The sequence below is a fragment of the Chanodichthys erythropterus genome, chromosome 2 (assembly GCF_024489055.1).
Source record: "Chanodichthys erythropterus isolate Z2021 chromosome 2, ASM2448905v1, whole genome shotgun sequence".
In the NCBI taxonomy this organism is placed as follows: Eukaryota; Metazoa; Chordata; class Actinopteri; order Cypriniformes; family Xenocyprididae; genus Chanodichthys; species Chanodichthys erythropterus.
Window position 1 is genome coordinate 33,920,587 of NC_090222.1, and position 19,613 is coordinate 33,940,199.

The following is a 19,613-nucleotide window of genomic DNA, read 5'->3' on the forward strand; positions in this document are numbered from 1 at the left end:
CAGACTCCCACTCCAGTCATGCTGTGCGGTCAGTGCACTCCAGGTGCTCTCGAGTGTGTGTGTGTGTGTGTACAGCGCTCTGCCATAATAAACACAAAATGGGTATATAAACACAAAAACAATGCCACAGGGACACTGAAATGCATTTTGAGAATGGATGTCTAACATTGTGGACCTGCCTAAACTGACCACAGATTTTAGACAAGCTTAAATAAAGCACAGATCATTGTGTTTATATGAGAAGAGCTCTGACATACTGCAGTGTATCTGTGAATCAAATATAATTAAATGTTTCTTCTTCCCTTTAAGAGAGAGAGAGAGATAGAGAGAGTGTGTGTGTGTGTGTGTGTAATTGAAGGTCACAAAGCAAGGAGCCCTGGAGATATTCCGGCTGTACGCTGATATCTGCTTGTTTCTTCCTAACAACCCTAAACATCCAGCTCTGTGATGCATCCTGACAACTGAACATGTACATTACTAAAACACACAAAGACCTTTTCATTGATGTTCTTGGTGTTGTTGTTCACAATTCATTAGTGCATGTTATCTTTCTTTAAAATGAATACCTGAAGCCACATTTCTAAACCACATTAAATAATATTAATCAATAATATCATAGCTTAACATTTTTTAATTCAATGAAATTCCGATATATAAAATCAGTTTTACTATATACCTGCTGAATATTTTTTCACTCTTAAATTTGGCACATTATGGAAGTATTTATTGCCTACACAGGCAGCATTTTAAGGCATCATAATTGTGCTCCTGACTTGACAGCTCTAAAATACCTTCTTTTGGGTATAATAATAATAATTATAATAAGATGATTCCATACATATACTTTGGGCCTTTCTGACATTTTATTAGAGAGCTAAGAAACTGCTCAAGACAAGATCTTACCTCGATAGAACCGAAGTCCACATTTTCATAGTGAAAATGGGCACAGTCAACAAGCTTGGGGAAGTGACCTTTCACAACAGAAAGCCTGGAACCACAAGCAAAAAAATAAATGAGTTAACACTACATACTTTCATCACAGAGCGCTGAGCTTGAAGCAGTGAGTTTAAAGTTGTGAAACTTAAAAACTGTTTAACTTATCTGGTTAATCAACTGTTAAACTTATCTGGATAATCAAATTTGTCATTATGGCAAGTGGCACTATAACTGTTCAGTCTTAAAATTTTTCTGGGAAAACAAAACACACACACACACACAAAAAAAAAAAAAAGCCACAGACTTATCTGGTTAGTGCACACAGCACCAGCACGGATTTAGTTTATATTTTCAAGTTACACAGAATGTAGAAGCTCTCCAGGGTAGTTTTCAGTAAGGTACTCATGAACACCACAGGGAAACTTTGCATCCCATTAACAGTTATTTCAGGGGGAAGTGAAACTCATTTCTTCCTGTTTTACTCTGTGTTCAGAGCTGGATAAACCTAAAGCTAAACTCACAGGACAACACAGTCATTTACTTCATTAACTATTAAACTAAAATACTGTCTGTCTCTTTTGTGTCTAAACCTTTTAAGGCTGCTTTACTCTTGGTTTTAATTGCTTGGAATGAACCTGAGTTTGCGGGTCAGTGCCCGGTTGCATAAAGCACCTTAAGTTTTTCCCTTAAGTATGACACTTAAGGCGTGATTTCCCCTTAACTAAGGGAATGACTTAAGGGTGTTGCATATAATCTCTTAAACTGTTCTCTTAGGTAAGGGAAACCGTTAAGTGTTTAACGACAGCATCCCAGGTTTTGCCGTTAAAAAATTCTACTGTTGCCATGGACACGTTATTTGTTAATACGTATCGTGGTAAGTTTTCACAGAAAACAACATAATATGGATAAGGAAAACAAAAAAGAAAACCAAATATGAAAGAGACGAGAAACTCAAATTGATTGTTTACTCAAAATTGAGATTTCTGCCGTCATTCACTCACCCTGACACCCTCATGTCGTTCCAAACCCATAAGACTTTCATTCATCTTTGGATAACAAATAAAGATATTTTTAATATTCTCTCATCATTTATGTCCGTTTATTGAAAGACATCCATATGATTACGGCTGTGTCGGAAGCTCAAATGTGCGCGCAAGAACCAATGAGGTTTGTTTTTGCGTGTGATGCATGCACGTTTGCGCTTCCGTTGACCATATAAGATAATAAGATATGTTATATTTCATCAATGTTTATGTGAATAAACCGCTAAAGTACAATTTGTCTATCATATAAAGCGGCCGATCGTGGCACGTTATACGACTTGGATTGATCCTGCTCACTCTGTGTAACACTTAAGGTGAAGTTTTACGAACCTTGCGATATACTTAGGGAAATGAAGGTTAAGGGGCTTTATGCAACACTTACGCATTACTTAAGTGAAAAATATATACTTAAGGGAAATTCTTAAGGGTTTATGACGTTTCGCCTAAAGAAACCCTTAAGTAACACTTAACGGTTATTTTCTGCAACACCCTTAAGTTTAAGGGAAACATAAGGGTGATCTTAAGGGAAAATTACACTTAAGGTGCTTTATGCAACCGGGCACAGGACTACAGTTCAAGTGGTGTGGTTACTAAGTGGGCACCTTATCTTGGAAAGCTGCTTTAATATAGGAACTTATGATTTCTGTGATGCAGAAAATGTGGGCCGAATTGTGTTAATAATAATAATAGTTTATTGAAACATTATTTTTAAAGGAATATCACAACTTTTCATTTGAACGGTAAACCTGTTGTGCAGCACTTAGTTTCCCCAAAATGTAAAATTCTCATTTGATTTCACTTTAAAAGATGAACTAAATTGTCAACATTTTATTAATTAATTTGAAAACTAACTTGATGAATAAATGTGTATTAAAACATAAAACATAGAATCCAATAAAGCTAAAAAATAAAACAGACAACACAGAATTTCTGAAAACATTAAAGAAATTCATAGGGCAGTTATTTTTTAATTTTAACAATTAAGTAAATTTAGTTCCATGAACTCAATGGATTAGACATCCTTTTTGATCATTAAAATTTAAGTACAAAAATGTAAATCAATGAAATGGAATCCAGAAAATTAAAACAGTAACCTGAATTTGAGAAAAAAATTAAACTGATTTCACATGGCCCTATACCATTTGAACAAACCAAACTATGACATCAAAAGGACATGTGTCGCCACTAAAATATCTAGTTTAAATACACCCTAAATGGCTGTACTGATGGAGAGATATGCCGTTTATCACCTTTTGCTCATCTTCCCCTTCAAGTTGGCAGTGGTGCCCACTGATCGGGTCCCAGGCTCCCCAGAACTGTCCAGATTATCAGTGCTCCGAGCCTGAAGAAAGATGAAGGAGAACAGAAGAAAGAATGCTTTTATGCTCTGATGGGTTTACAATTCAAGCTACATCACAAAGATCAAAGTCATCCCTGTTTTGAGAGCCAAAGAGTGCATCATCTCTTTAAGACATATACTTTTGGAGAGAATAGATTACAAAAGCCTTAATCAACATTGATCAGACAGTACATAGATCATTCTCTGAGGATTCATAAGGTCTCAAGCAGATCACTTTCATTCAAACGCTCAAATCACACTCAGACAGGAGCTAAGGGAGCAGCAAGCAGCTTGTGAAGTGACCCAGACAGTCGTCTGCTGACCTCTGGTCTCATTTGGAATAAAAGCCAAGCATTTACATCAAACACTTCATTTTAAAATGGGTGATCAGCGTAGATCGGCATGGGTTGACAAATGTATACATTGGGCCTACACAAGTAAAATGAACACATCTATGCATGTATGTATATATATATATGTGTGTGTTTATTATATATATAATCCATCCACCTCACAGGTGTGATATATCAAGATGCTGATTAGACAGCATGATTATTGCACAGGTGTGTCCTAGGCTAGCCAAAGGAAAACCAGTCAGTATCTGTTTTATACACACACGTGTTCATTTTATTTATGTAGGCCCAATGTACACATATGGCATCAGTATATATATTATAAATATATATATATATATTTATTGTCTTTGTTTGTAAAGCTCTAAAAAGTTCAGTGCATACACTTAGTGTCAGAGTTCCAAGATTACAATACACCGGATGTTTCCTCCCTTATTAGAGCTTTTTATGCTTGATTTATTTTGTCCTTGATGAATAAAAGCCCCGGTGAATTACATCTCAGTCATGCAGATTAGTTCTGATAACAGCAGACCTGTCAGGATGACTGTTTGAGTTTCATCCACCTGACAGGCAGTTTCGATGGAAACAATGCTACCGGAGCATTTGGTTGCGAGACAGCACTTTCCCAATCCCCTCAGGGAACAACAGATCTCTGCAGTCTTCCTTTAGGTTTACACAACACCAAACAGTCATGGATGAGTTCAAACACAGAGAAGAGGGATGACAAGAGTGGATTTGTCTACTGTTTTATCCAATGCAATCCTTGTTTTCTTCAGCAAAGGGTTTGCAAATGAGGATAGGCCAGCCATATTGCTAAACATTTTAGAGGCAATGATCAGATTGATGTACTGTAAGCTTTGTGCATGTGGCAGTACAGGAGAAAGAAGGTGTTGGGTACTTCTATCACACTTACCTTTATTGCTAGCTGCTCCCCCCTGGGCAAGAAACCTTTAGAGATGGTCAGTGGTGCATAAGCATATTTAGGTTATTAAGGATTTAACCTATACTGTACAGTTAAGCAAGCAGATGTGTCGCTTCTAATCTATTCCCATATAATCCTAATGATAACAATAACTCCTTAGTATGTGCTTATCTCTGTAACTATGCAGACTGCAAAAAGCAAAAGCACTGATGCCCTGTAAACAAATATTGTGTTTAAATTTGCATGCTGCATCTCTTATAGAGGAGACAAGGAAGCAAAGCTGAAAACACTGACACCAGACCTCAAGATATTATCACTTCTGTCAGCCTTTACCTGACCGCAGCTCCTGATCACTCACAATTAATATTGTTGTTGTTGAAACTTGTTAAAAAAAAATGAGAAAGACAAAAACTAGACCTGAAAAAAACCAAAAACATTACTAATACTTTAAAAAACAAAAGAAATCTGAATATATAAATGTTCACTAAAATATTAACAACTCAAAATTACAGAGAAAATGAATAAAAATTAATTATATTTAATTATAAAGCATTTTGTTATTTTAAATAATGATTTGCAATAAAAAAACTAAAACTAGCTGTTTTCAAAAAATACAAAGTAAAAATATTTATCAACAACTAAAACTAAACAGAAATTTAAAAACACAAAAAATAAAAATTTTACTTAGTTTTTACTGACCATTATTTAGTTCTTACTATATTTTAAAAAATACTTTACAAATTATTACAACAAAATAAAAAAAAAATAAAAAGTGAAAATAAAATTACAATTCAAAGTACAAAATAGTGAAACTAAAATTAATACTGCTTGAATTCAATAAAAAAAAAAAACTCAATTACTAAAGCATAACAGTAAACTAAAATTTGCCATTTACAAATTATACAAAAAAAAAAAAACAAAACAAAAAAAAGCTAAATAAAAAGTATTCATTAACAGGTCAAAATTATTGAAATTTGAATGAAATTTACAACTACAATATAAAAAAGACAAACTTTCCAATAAGAACCAATAGAATAAATATTTACAAATAAGTTGAAACAAAAACTAAAGAAAATAAATCCAATACTAGTACTGAAATGAAAACTTAAACTTAATACTATTAGTAATAAATACTTAATACTAGTAATTCAAGTAAACTTAAATGGTGACTAAAATGAATATTAAACTAAAAAAAAAATAGACTAACTAACAAAATAAAAACAATTTAGTAAGAATTAAATTTAAAAGAAACAAAAATTGAAAATAAAAATATTTTCAAATATATAATAGCCGTGTTCCTGATACATTTTAAAATATAATGTTCATTCCAACCCAAACTCCTCCCAGCTCCCCACCTTTCCATTCAGCTTTGGACTGAACACACATTCCTCAATCTGATGATATCTCAGCCTTCACAGCACACGGCTTGAGGATCAGCTGAGATCTCAAAGGAGAGATGTCGGCCAAATCAGTGACAGTGAGAAGAGCTGCCTGCCAATGTCTATAAATCAGTGGAAATATATTGCACACGGTGCACAGCCCTGTCTGAAGAGGTTAACTGGAGTCACACTGATTGTGTGTCAGTCATTATTACACAAAGATGCACACCACATTTCCTCTCTGTCCCTGACTGACAGAATTGTTATCGAGATAGTCAACATTCCTGAAGCGAAAGCAGCATTTTTAGACACTATCATGTATCTTGCTTAAAAGTGACAACATTCACTGCCGATATAATTTCTGTTTCACTGTCTTAATATAAATAACACTAACTGAAATCAAAATTGATCCCATTTACATTATTAATAAATGTCACTGGTGTTACTGAGCATGATTCAACTTTTATGAAACTATAAATGGGATTCCCCAACTGAAATGACTTTCGGCTAACATTAAGAATGGGAAAATATAATATTAATCAAAATTTTATACTGAAGGAAAATATGAATAATGCTTGCCATAAAAGTGTTTGCCAGGAAGTTGCAATGCGGTTGCTAGTGTGTACTGGTGGATAGTTGCTTATTGGCTCAAGTCTCTAATATAATTTTGGCCTCTAGATCGGCTTAGGGTTTGTCGAATACCGAACCATGAGGATGAGTAATAGTAATGATGATCTTGGCTAAGTTTCACTCAGAAATACACCACATCACAGAAGCCGAATTTGTTGTGAATGCCATTTTAAGTTGCAAACTTAACCGACATGCAAAGCGAAAATATAAAAGTACACTACCACTGAACAGTTTGGGGTCAGTACGATTTTTTAAAAAGAAATTAATACTTTTATTCAGCAAGGATGCTTTAAATTGATCAAAAGTGACAGTAAAAAACATATATAATGTTACAAAATATTTCTGTTTCAAATTAATGCTGTTCTTTTGAACTTTATATTTATCAAAAAATCCTGATGAATCACCGTTTTTACAAAAATATTAAGCAGCATAACTGTTTTCAACATTGATAATAAAAAACATTTCTTGAGCAGCAAATTATCATATCAGAATGATTTCTGAAGGATCATGTGACACTGAAGACTGGAGAAATGATGCTGAAAATTCAGCTTTGATCAAAGGAATAAATTACATTTATATATTTTATTCCTATGATCAAAGTATATATTTACATAGAAAACAGTTATTTTAAATTGTAATAATAGTTAATAATATTTCATATTATATTTTTTACTATATTTTTATCCAAATAAATGCAGCCTTGGTGAGCATAATAGTGTGCGCATACCAAAAGTGAAATTAAATATTTGCGCGAGTAGATTACATACGAACTCAATGCAAAGACGTGAGTAGATGCGAATTCACGGTGCGATTCACCTCAATCACGTCTTTGGCAGAAGTTTGAAAAATTTCACCTCGAGTGGAAAATTTGTATAACGAGTTGTTGCGTGAGCCAATCAGTAAAGAGCTCCGGTTTGACACATCTCAAAAAAAAAAAATCATAGCGAGCCCAAACTTTTGAACAGTAGTGTATATAGCATAAAATATTATAATATATAGTATATGCTTAAAAACCCTCAGTTGCAAATGAAAAAAAAAAAGAACATGAAAATATTTCTTATACTCAACAATGACAAAGAGATAAATATCTATGTTGAATGCAGCTGGTAGATGCATCATTAAAACTTATTCAGTCCAAGTTTCATTGCACATTGTGTGCTGAAACCACATGACTCGCCCATCCAGCTGTTAAAGCTCCCGGTAACAGTGCTGAAAAAAAAACTGAAAAAAGCAGCATGCTTTTATTCAACCCACAATAAAGACTACATTTCAACCTTCAAGTGTTCCTCATCCAATGCTATGAGTATTACCACGTTTAGTGACAGTAAATGCAGCTGGTTTTAACCAAGGCCACAGTGATGTTATGCAAACAACACACACCTGTCGGACCTGCTGGAGGATTTACAGCAAACAACGCACCTGGCGGCTGCAATACGGGTTCACCTGAGAAAAAACCTGGGATGGAAACATGCTAATTAACCACGCTGTGCACCTAGTGCACCTCCTCTCTGCTGTACAACAAAGTAGGTACAACTTGAACTTGTTTAGTTTCTACCACATAATCCTTCTCAACCAGTCGGTAAAGCCTGGAAAAAACTGGTCCATGCTGTCTCTCTTCTGGTAACTTCATATGCGTTCTCCATGACTGGTTTATGTTTCTCTAAGACGAGCTGTTCGACAGCTGCTTCAAATCTTAAACTTTACAGCCATAAAAACCACTCACATATCAGTAATCTATTACCCGACCAACCAATTAAACCCTAAGCAAGCTAGATAAATATTTCCACAAGATACTGAATCGTCCTTTTTCATAAATTGGTTCATACCTTGAGCATTCTCTTCCTCTTGAACATTTCTTCTGCGGTTGATACCTTGATGCAGAAGTATAGAGGTCAAGTACAAGCCACACTTTAGCTGTCATCACCTCCCTAGGTCACCTTCTCCAATTCAGATGCATCCGTGTTCATTCTGGTCTCTAATCCTGCCGTCGGACCCTCCACAGACAAGTGCGGATGGGTGGAATTTCCTTGGTGATTCTCGAAAGCGTAAAAGCACTCTTTCTTCACATACTCGTCTATCTCTCGTTTCTTACGGTCTCAGACACACAAAAAGCTCACATTCAGAGGCACCTGTTGAATATTTGATGTGGTGATCTGAACGCTGGGTTAACGCCAGGCCTCAGTGACTCCTCAGCTGTTCGCAGGAAGAGGAGGGCTGCTCGTATGACAGAGCATTTGTGCTGTTCTCTCCACTGGTTTTTGGACATGTTAGGGATGTTCTGGCACCCCTATCTAGGTGCGTCCTGACAGTTTAATATAGGGGTACAACGGATCACAAAACTCGTGGTTCAGATCACATTACGATTTTTGTGTCACGGATCAGATCATTTACCAAATCAGCAAAAAAAATAAAAAATAAAAAAATAAAATAAAAAATAAGGGAGGGGGGTCTGATCTGTTACGACCCCAGTTCAATAAAAATATGCATATATGTCCTAGTATAAATTAGGCCTGTCCAATTAATCGAAATAAAAACTAAATTGCAATATGGTGATTATCAATTAGTGAAGGCTGCCATTTAATTAAATGTATGCACTGAATGTTTCAGAGTGTAGCGCTAAACTGTGGTTAGATGGTTTAATGTTTGAACATGAAGAAATATTAGTATTGCAATTTTAAAGTTGTAATGTAAAATAATATTACTACTATATTATTTTCTTATTTTAGTTAAATAACAAAAATTACATTTCTTTGTTTTACAATAATACTGTACAATAATTATAGATTATTATTATTATTATTATTATTACGTAGCCATATTGATAAATAATCACAAGCAAGAACAGCAAACCTACATTTGTTTTTAAAACCACAATTGTAATTTTTATCAGAAAAATGACTGAAAAAATTGCTAATGACTGCCTCCGTTTGTGGTTCTCAATAGGTTGACACATTCTGTAATCTTTGTCATATTTCTGAGTGAAACAGGATATCCAACAATAAAAAAAGACATTGTTTCATCCATCAAAATTAACTGAGGGATTAACTGAGGGAGAACAAAAATGGTGTTACATTCCAGAATGGGTTCAATTGGTTGAAGAAGGGATAAAAAAATAAGACAGAGTCGAAAATGCAATGTCAATAAGACACAATAAGACCAGAAACATGTATTAAGAATGTAAACGGAGTTTTGGATTCATGGTTCAACTTTTAAATTAGATCATTATATCATATCTTTCCATCTGAAATAAATGCCTTGCCCTTCTATAGGCCACAACTAAAAGAAAATCTAATCTGAACATGGATATTTACACATCCCAACTCAAAATCTGGCGTCCTGATCACTCACAGTCCATTCTGGTCATCCAGTAATCAATGACCAGCTATGTTGATGCTATGCACAAACAAGGGCTCTTTCAACTCATTTAGACACAGAAGAAAAGGCAAAAAATACACACAGATCATGAAACATGCACAAACAAACAAAACATCACAAGACATAATGAGTCTCATTCACTAACCATGCGTATGTTTAGCGTGTTTAAGCAGTTTTTATGTGGAAATGATGTGTTATATTAAATAAAAATTCAGTTTATCATTTAAAATTTACTTGAAATTCACAATCAAAAATTTACAACAGCATTTCAGAACGTTTGTTAGTTCAGATATATTACATATTATAATTTGAGCAACTAAATGACTCCACTACAAGTCTACTTTCAAAGTTAGAATTCAACTACATGTCTTTAACTAGTTGCAACTTAACTAATTTTGAAATTTGATACGTTAAAAAAACAAAATCATATGCAGAGACTGACAAATGTTTATATAGGAGAGGTTTTACGAAAGCCCTTTTATGGACATGGGCATGTATTATGCTAATCACTTCCTGTAGACACGCCCTCCCTGATTTAGAATAATCTGAAATTATCAACAGTGGAATGGTGTGCAGTGTAAGCAATTATGAGTGAATGAGACTCAAAGCATGCACAGTAAGAGTTTAGGCAGGGATGGGTTCAAACCCTGTTATTTATCAAAAGCATCTGAATAATCTTAATACAGCCTTTTATCAGTTTACTATTCCTCTTGCTCAGTTTATAACTGTATAAACAGAATCAGAGTTGATCCCATCCTGTGAGTGAAGTGCGTTTGGCTGCGGAGCGGCACTTACCGGACATGTCTGCCAGGCTCATCGCTCTCACAAACATGGCGCATTTCCGAACCCACTGGGGTCCTGACACTTGACACAGAAAAGGAGAATAAAGGCCATTTAATGTCAGCCATTAGTCTGCACTATAATCTCATACACACAAGGACCTGCCATAACCCAAAACTCTATGGATTATAAAAATGCATGAATGAGCCAGCATGATAACGAGATCAGCAACATACAATGAGGATGGCTTATATGAGAGAAAGATTTCTGCTGAAATTAGCAAATGTCCAGTACAGTTTTATTCACCTTAAGAGTATGTATTTAATTAACATGCAAATGAATTCAAATAAACTCCTGTAAAGATATGAAAGGCCGTGTGCTTTACAAGGTCAGCCCCATGTAGAGCTGAACTGCAGACAGCAGTAAACAAATGCAAAGAATCCATGAGACCTCCAGGCAGGAATTCTCTGGAATGGGGAGTATTCTGCAACCATGGCAACGAGTGATGTAGGAATGGAGTGTGTTTTTGTAGGGAGCATTTTTGGCCCGTGTGAGAGCTGTGCTAAGTTCAGCCAGTTAACAAAGACTTTAAGGCCAAAAAACGACTTTAATTCAAGTACACAAGCATGAATGATTGGCCAAGGCATTGCAAGCATGCTGTCCCAATGTACATAATGAACATGCCTTATTGAGTTACTCTGCTGGTAACAAACCTCAGTATATCAGTTTAGCTAACTTTAACTTGCTCAGCAAGAATATCTTCTAATTGGTGCTCCGCCATGACATTAGTTGACCTGAAAGAGAAAACTGACCACAGATGGAATTCATTTATGCTAATTCATTCTATAGTGCTTCTTTCTGCAATGTTGATAATGCAACACATACTACTAAAAATATAGAAAAAAGAGTGATGTGCGAGAGTCCTATCAATAACTCTTTCCCCGCCATTGATGGAATTTTCTGATAATAATGACAACGCTTCCCTGCCATTGACAGAATTTTCCAGCAATCCATGTGTTGACGGTAGGGATTACGCATCTTCTGAAACAGTAAAGAATCTCCTGATCAAAACACAAGCGAAGAAGCAGAAACAAGCAATAGAAGAATTTCTTTAGAATTTATGAACACTGTAGTCTTTGGCAAATATATGATTTTCTCAGCTTTTTGTTCAAAATGTTGTTGTTTTTTAATGAAACCTACCCACATTCAAGTGTTGTTAAAAAAAGAATGCATGAAGCTAGATATATAATTTTTTATTTTTTTTTTTGTTTAAAAACAACAAATCAACAAAACAAGCAATCTTTCTTGAGGCTAAATATTCTTGAGGCCATGGAAATCTTGGGAAAATGATCAAAAATGCTGTCAGGTATATATATAGATAAAAAAAAATAAAAAACGCTGGCAGGGAAAGAGTTAAACAAGCACTTTTTTATTTTACGTAACATTTACTCAAAATTAATTTTTGTGTACTTTACATTATCAAGACTGTCAGTTGATTTTACAGCTTTGTATGGAAAACTAACATCCAATAAATCAACAAAGCTGGAATATGCAAAACAGTGATGCGCGGGTTGATCCAAAATGAGCGGGTGCCTGCGGTCATCCGCGGTTGGCCGCGGTTACGAGTCATCCAAAAATATTTTTAATGATATTCAGGTCGCGGTCGGTCGGGTCGTTTGAAATAAAGATGCCAATTAAACCTTTGTAATTTTCAGTTTTACTTTCATGGGTATTTGTGAACATTTATTTATTGTTATTGTAGCCTCAGTCTTTGGCTTAGCCTACCTGTTTTTGTTCGTCTAAAATGCGTTAATAAATACTTTTTTAACATATTCTATCCCTGCATTTTGTGCTTGTGAGAGCTTCAATTGGGCATTCACGTGGCGAAATAGCCAAGCCTACTAATACAAGTGAGAAATCCTTATTTACCTTTTGAATGTTGAGCGTTATTAACTTTTGAATAAATGCTGACGCGGGACAAAATGCCCGATTTCCCAACACGTTGAACTGAGCAATGAAATTGTACAATTTTAATAGGCTACGTTACTTTTAAACGCATATAGCTCAGTAATGTCAGTTTTATGTATTTTCTAAGAGGGGGCGGGATTTTTGTTGGGAAAGTCGGGGGAGAGACGCGCACTTCGATTAGACTGGATAAACACATGCAGCATCTTAATTGTTAAGAAAATGAAACGAAATAAATGAATAAATCAAGCCTTTATTACATAACACTACAACATTCAGAAAAAGAACGGTTTGCGCTCCTAAGGGCTTTCACACTTTTCCAAAAGTGGGCCTTCTCTCAGTTGACCTGCTGATTAGGCTAATTCTTTAAGCAGGGTCGAAACATAAACATCGCATTCATCAATAATATGCATCTGACAGCTGAAATGGAAAATGATGGGCCGCCTCAAGAACTGCCTGCTCTCGCCGCTGCACCTCTGAGGGCACCACGTCAGGTCCTGAAATATTTCTCTCCTCCACAGGCCGGATATTATTGGCCAGGGAGGCTGATGGGGGGTTCTTACGTCTATGGCCCAATGACGCTACAATGAGCATTTACTGCTTTTAAAAAAATGCGGGTCAGGAAGCGGGTCGGGTACAATATTTTCTTCTTTTTTTTTGCGGTCCGAGTTGCGGGCGGGTTAGTTGAAAACGTCGGTCGGGTGCGGGTTGTTTATACATTGACCCGCGCATCACTGATGCAAAAGCTTCTGTGAATATAAAAATTCAATTTTAAATGAAATTATCAGTCATTGTTTGACTTGGCTGAAAACATGCTTTATCATTAGAAGAACCACTGAAACATTAAAAAAAAATAATAATAATAAAATAAAAAAAATCTATCCAAACAAGTACAAAACCTCTGAAAAACAAAACAAAAAAACAAACAAAAAAAACAAACAAGAATACTGGCATATTGTTTAGCTTGGCTGATAATATGCTTTATCATTAGAAGAACCACTCAAACATTACAATAATAAATTAAAATAATAAATTAAAATAAAATAAAATAAAATCTATCCAAGAAAGTACAAAACATTTGAAACAAAAAAACAAAAACAAAAAATACTGGCATATTGTTTGGCTTGGCTGATAATGTGCTAGAAGAAACGCTCAAAAATCAAATAAAGTAAAAATACAATTTATATTTTATTATTATTATTAGATTTATTATTTATATAAAATAAATATATACAATCAAGTATAAAAAAAAACAAACAAAAAAAAAACTATAAAAATAAGAACAAAAATATATCCTACTACAGTTAATCTAAAATTCTGAAAAACAGGAATTTCAGTATATCCAGTAGAATCTTACTTGACTATTACATCATTCTATAGGATTCATATAAATAATAATGGTTCCAAATTATAATAGAAACTAAATAAGCAACCCCTTTATTTGCAAAGCTTTTCAGCAGCCAAAACAGGCATTACCTCATTCTATTCAAATACAAATATACTTTGTGTATCATGATACCAGTGTATTTTTTACTAAGGGGATGGTTGTGGTCACCACAGTAAAGCTGCTAGCAATTGTCAGCTGTCATCTTAACGTGGCCGAATTGTGCTGATATAGAGAACAGCGAGAGAGGCTTATTATAGCGAAGTCGTGCTGTCAAAGTGTGTACCATCATGTGGGCAGCGTCTCTATAGTAACAGCGCTGGCTTTGGCCAAGGAGAAAGGCTCAATGTGTGTGTGAAGGGTGAAACCACATGGCTGTTAAATAAAGAAACCAGGATAGAAGTAGAGAGAGAAATATTCAAATGAACAATGGGCTGTGTTTGCGTAAGTGTCACACAGTGTATGTGGTGTCCCTGGTAATAGCCCAAGCCGTGTCCAGTAAAGCACACGCTGTGAAGTCTGCTTGTAGGTGCGCTGGATAAAATAGGTCACACACAAACTATTATTGTCACTTCCTCCCACAGTCTCTCTGTGCTGTCAGAGTAGTTCTGCTGTACACACGGAGACACGCGCACGTACACAATACCGTGCCATTTGACCTTGCAGGCAGGGCTGTAAATATTTGTTCTAACAATGATTTGATTAATAGATATTTAGTCATAATTCAGCATTATGAATCATTTGATTGAGTTATTTTGGTCTGATTCATGATTAGGGCTGGTTTATACATTAAATATTTACTGTATAAAATAGCGTTCAAACGTTTGGGGTGACAAAGACTATTTTATTAATAATTTTATTCAGCATAGATGGAATAAACTGATCAAATTCGACAGTAAAGAACATTTATAAAGGTACAAAAGATTTGTATTTCAAATAAATGCTGTTCTTTTATATTCAAAGAATCCTGGAAAAAATGCATCAAAGGTTTCTACAAAAATATTAATTCATCAGTGCATTGAATTTTCATCAGAACACTGTCAGGTCGCTGCATTTACACCCCTGCGAGCCATATCGATCCTCCTCTACACGCTCTGATTAAGGACGTGCTGCAGGTAAACAACATGAGAGGAGAAGTTGATAGTGGTAACAGAATTAATGACTTGAAAACATGGCCCTCAGATCTCATCAAACTGGAACTGGCCATTACAATCATTGTTTTTCGGTCGCTGCTCGCAGCAGGTGTCCTGGATCTGACCTCAAAACAAGACAATAGGACAGCAGCTATTAAGTCACTCAAGCAGAAGAGGCTATACAAGCTATTGTCAATTGTCTTGGATTCTTGGAGAGTCGACACCCCAAAACCCCACCTCCAAATCTCCAAGACTAAGCAGCTTTTTCCCAAGACCATTAAGAGACAGATTATAAGCGTAGTTTGTGGATCTCATTTCAAAAAAAGCCCAAGCGAGGACATTACACAGTAAGATGTAATGGTCTGATAGAAACACTCATGAAGAAGTACCGTGGTGCCACTAGTACAGTGATGGTATCAGATGGCATTCCATTGAATGATTATCATATTCATGTATAATAATATTTACATGGAACTAGGGGTATGTGATATCAAGATTTTAGATTGTGAACAATAAAAATACGTCAATGATCTGCCTTTGAAGAAAGATCGTAGCATCATGCTATAGTGCACATCAGATGCAGTTCTGGGTTAAAAATGCTGGGGTAAAAACAACCCAAGTTGGGTTAAAAATGGACAAAACCAGAGATTGGGTTGTTTTAACAGCTGTTAAGTTAAATGTTTGCCCAACATGCTGGGCAGTGTTAATTAACAACTATTGTTTAAAAATTATTATAATATGGCTGGATTAAAATGAACCCAAAAATTAAAAATCAGACCTATAATTACTAGAGGAAACAATAATAATCAAAAGGTGAACATTTATTAATAGGCAACTTAATAAATGTTTATTGTTTAATTACTATTCATTAAACTTATTAATAAATGTTCATGTTAAACAAATGTTTAATTTCCAACATACTTTAGGATCATTTTAAGCACGCAATACAGTCATTTTTAAACAATAGCTGAGTTAGCTAAATAAAACTACCCAGCATGTTGGGCAACGATTTAACCCAATCGCTGGGTTGAAACAACCCAAATGTCCATTTTCAACCCAACTTGGGTTGTTTTTAACCTTTTTGTGTATTGTTACAGTATATACACCTACTGTAGCTGAAAATATTAATACAGTGTTTATTTCATTATATCTGTCCTATTATTATTTGTTATTTGCATTTTTGTTCTTATTTTTTAATAACAAAGATAAAATAAGATTTTGATCGTATCGCCCACCCCTACTTCAGCCTAAATTGTCTGTCATTATTTTTTCTGTTTTATTTTGTTACCTTGTAAAGCTATTTTTAAAATAGGGAAATTGGTTTGGCTGTACTTCTCAGTGACTTGCAAAATAATCTTAAAAACCAGCATGGAAAAAGAATCAGGATAAGATCGTGGATCGTGATCCTGTCTGAATGAAATCATTATATGATATTGTCTGCCCACCCCTACATGGAACAAGAAGCAACACAACTGTACTTTTTTGTTATTGCAAAGGTAAGCCAGGTGGGTTTGGAAATGGATGCACATTCTGCACAAACACATCTACCAAGGTATAAATGGTATAGCAGTATCTTAACCAGTTACCATGGTATGGTGTATATCGTCATACCACTCAGGCCTAACTGAAAAACAGAGCAGAAGAAGCCCAGACTGACGCTACAAGTGTGCAAGTGGGAATTGACAGAAATGACAGAATGGGCAGGGGGAGGGTGCGTTCTGCTCAATGACTCCTCAACGTGAAGATGTGAAAGAACGATTCTGAGATGCCAAACAAAGCTTTAACGCAAAACTGACTGACAGCATATGCAAAAACACAGAGAGAAATTCGAGAAAACAGTGGAATACTATTTATTATAACATCAAGAATCTGAATCATTTTAGTTAAATCAATTAATTTGGAACGTTCAGATCTCAAGGCCCCAATTCAAAAAGAGTAAATTAGCCTAGTTCAATTTTCTCAAAAATGGTCCTTGAAAAGCATTTTGCATTGCATTTTTGAAGTAAAATACATTGTTTAGATAAATACTACCATTTATAACTTATCAATTTTAAAATTATGTCAAATGTCGCATTGTTTACATTTCACTAGCATCGGTTTTAGTTCTCCTTTGCAGTTGAGTGAATAATTAATTTCGACTAAACCATTAAAAAGAATAGTCCCAAAAGAACTATTTGTTTGTGAATTACTAATTAACAAACACTGAACAACAACAACGTATCATGCATACCGGAGAAGCTTACATTCGTGTCTCAGAGATGCCAAAAGGAACAGAAACACTAAACTGACTGGCATTAAAATGAGCAAAGAATTTCAAGATAACATCAGATCTACTGATAGCATCAAGACAGCATTTTGGTGCATCAATTCATTTTGAAAGTTTCAGTCAAAAAAAAAAAAAAAAAAAAAAACGATTCAAAAGAGAATCCAGAGATTTGTACAATTTCCTTGTAGTGTTTTCAGAAGTCCCTGCATTTTACATTGCATTTTTGTAGTTTAGTACTGTTTATCACAATGATTTCAATTTTGGGTTATATAGACCGTCAAACATGGTGTCGCCTCAGTTTTAGTTCTCTTTTGCAGTCGAATGACTTCTACATCTTAGAATAATTAATCAGTTCAACCAAATAATTAAAAAGAATATTCAAAAGAACCTTTTCTTTGGAATCACACCATTGAGCGCTGTATCAAACATACTGGAAAATCATAGATCGGAGTCTCAGATGTGTCAGCGACTTATAATGACAGATTTTTTTATTTGGATTTATAAGTATAGCAAACATTAGTAACTTGCTTCAGCACACAGATTTTACTTTGGATATCAAGTGGTGTAACAAGAATTGTTCATGTCCTTAATCAAAAATATGAACATGACAATTTTAGTTTCTAAATTAAGTTTTCACAATTTTCCCAGGCTATCAGTACAGACCTACGATTCAGTTTTGGGTCATGACCCATCAATTGAGAATCACTTCATAAGGTTCAGTTCTTGTTTTTCATTATTGCCATGCTGTACGACTACAAGGAAACTTCCTCTCCATCCCTCACCTCATGGGGTCCTGTAAATTTCTGTTGTGTTCCATTCTCCCCGCCAAGGCCCTTCGACCTCAGAACAAAGCAGCCTTGGCCTTCCCATTCACCCATGGCTTCTAAGGGCCCCTGGACCCCCCTACTCCTTCCTTGGCCCCTTCTTAAAGATCCCACCCAACCCCCAGCACTCTAAAGGACCTCATTCATAGATCTACCGCTATCCACGTCTGTCCCGCAAGTGCTGAACGCTCACCCGGGGAAGCAACTGCTCCAAAATCTCCATCTACACTCCCGTCAGACATTAGCATGGGGCAGAGCTCATGTGCCTGGGATGACAAGGGACAACTGGGGATTGGGTAAAAGCAAGGTCGAATGAATCATGGACATTCCTGGAGCGGATCTTAGAAACTCTGCTCCCACAGTCCACTGTGGCATTGTAACCCCCCTCCTCACGTTCTGTCCTGCTTTCTATGGAGAATCAGGAAGGCCCAGAAGCGCTGCCGGCATACTAAACACTCTCTCTGCATCCCAGCTGGGGCCACGTGAGAGTAGGAGGAAGAAAAGACGACAAAAAAATGAGGAAATGATGGAGAGAGGCTGGGAGAGAAGAAGTCTCTGCAGTTAGACAAAGCATTTGTCTGTTTGCATAAGCATATTGAAGTGAATAACTGGCAGTGATGAAATAAAACAGTGTGAAACTCTGACAAAATATTGAATATTCTGCTATTAGGCAGAATATTCAAGGCGCTCTATTCCATACATCAAAAGTCGATGGCCACAAAAAAAAAAAAAAAAGACATTTTAAAAAAATCTTGGCAGTATAAATCCACATCCACTTTTATGAAAACAAGAAGCTCATAAGATCGCTTATTCAGCTTAACTTCTGCTTTTGTGTTTCGAAGAAGAAAAAGTTTTGGGTGAACTATTATTAACTGTGTTAAATGAATGTGGGTGTTAAACATCATTACACTCACAAGTTACCACGTTAGTATCCACAGAGAGATACATATTAATGTATGCCATCTATATAGTGGTGGGGGTGGGCAAAGGCCATTTGTGTTGGCAAAGTTCCTCTGGGCATGAGTTCAAAGCAGCTGCTTTTACAGGACCTGCAACTGTTTTAGAGCTTTTACTTCATTCATTCAAAATAAAACAAAGATAAATGAAGTGTAGCGAGGAATGCGAAACTGCTCCATGCTGAACGCAGAAGCGAACGCACGGCTATGACGTGATGAGAAACTTGGAGGCTGAAACTTAAGATGGTGTTGAAACAGACTCTAGGAGTCCATTGGCTGTGAGAAAAGACAAAAAAAGCTCACCATTTCCTTCATGTGCTAAACACGC

At 35.6% G+C, this 19,613-nt stretch overlaps 1 protein-coding gene across 8 annotated transcripts in view; it reads right to left on the bottom strand.

Moving 5' to 3' along the window:
• Positions 1-19,613, bottom strand: part of arhgap33 (Rho GTPase activating protein 33) — a 59,100-nt gene that overhangs the window by 26,358 nt on the left and 13,129 nt on the right. For 4 of the 8 annotated variants that reach the window (XM_067410760.1, XM_067410758.1, XM_067410762.1 and 1 more), the window contains exons 2-5: positions 10,773-10,841; positions 4,585-4,619; positions 3,230-3,321; positions 904-988 (exon numbers count right to left, since the gene is read on the bottom strand). In XM_067410760.1, the coding sequence (XP_067266861.1) occupies positions 904-988; positions 3,230-3,321; positions 4,585-4,619; positions 10,773-10,841 (281 nt within the window). The remainder of the gene's footprint in view (positions 1-903; positions 989-3,229; positions 3,322-4,584; positions 4,620-10,772; positions 10,842-19,613) is intronic. The other 4 variants (XM_067410764.1, XM_067410763.1, XM_067410761.1 and 1 more) reach the window with 2 other exon arrangements.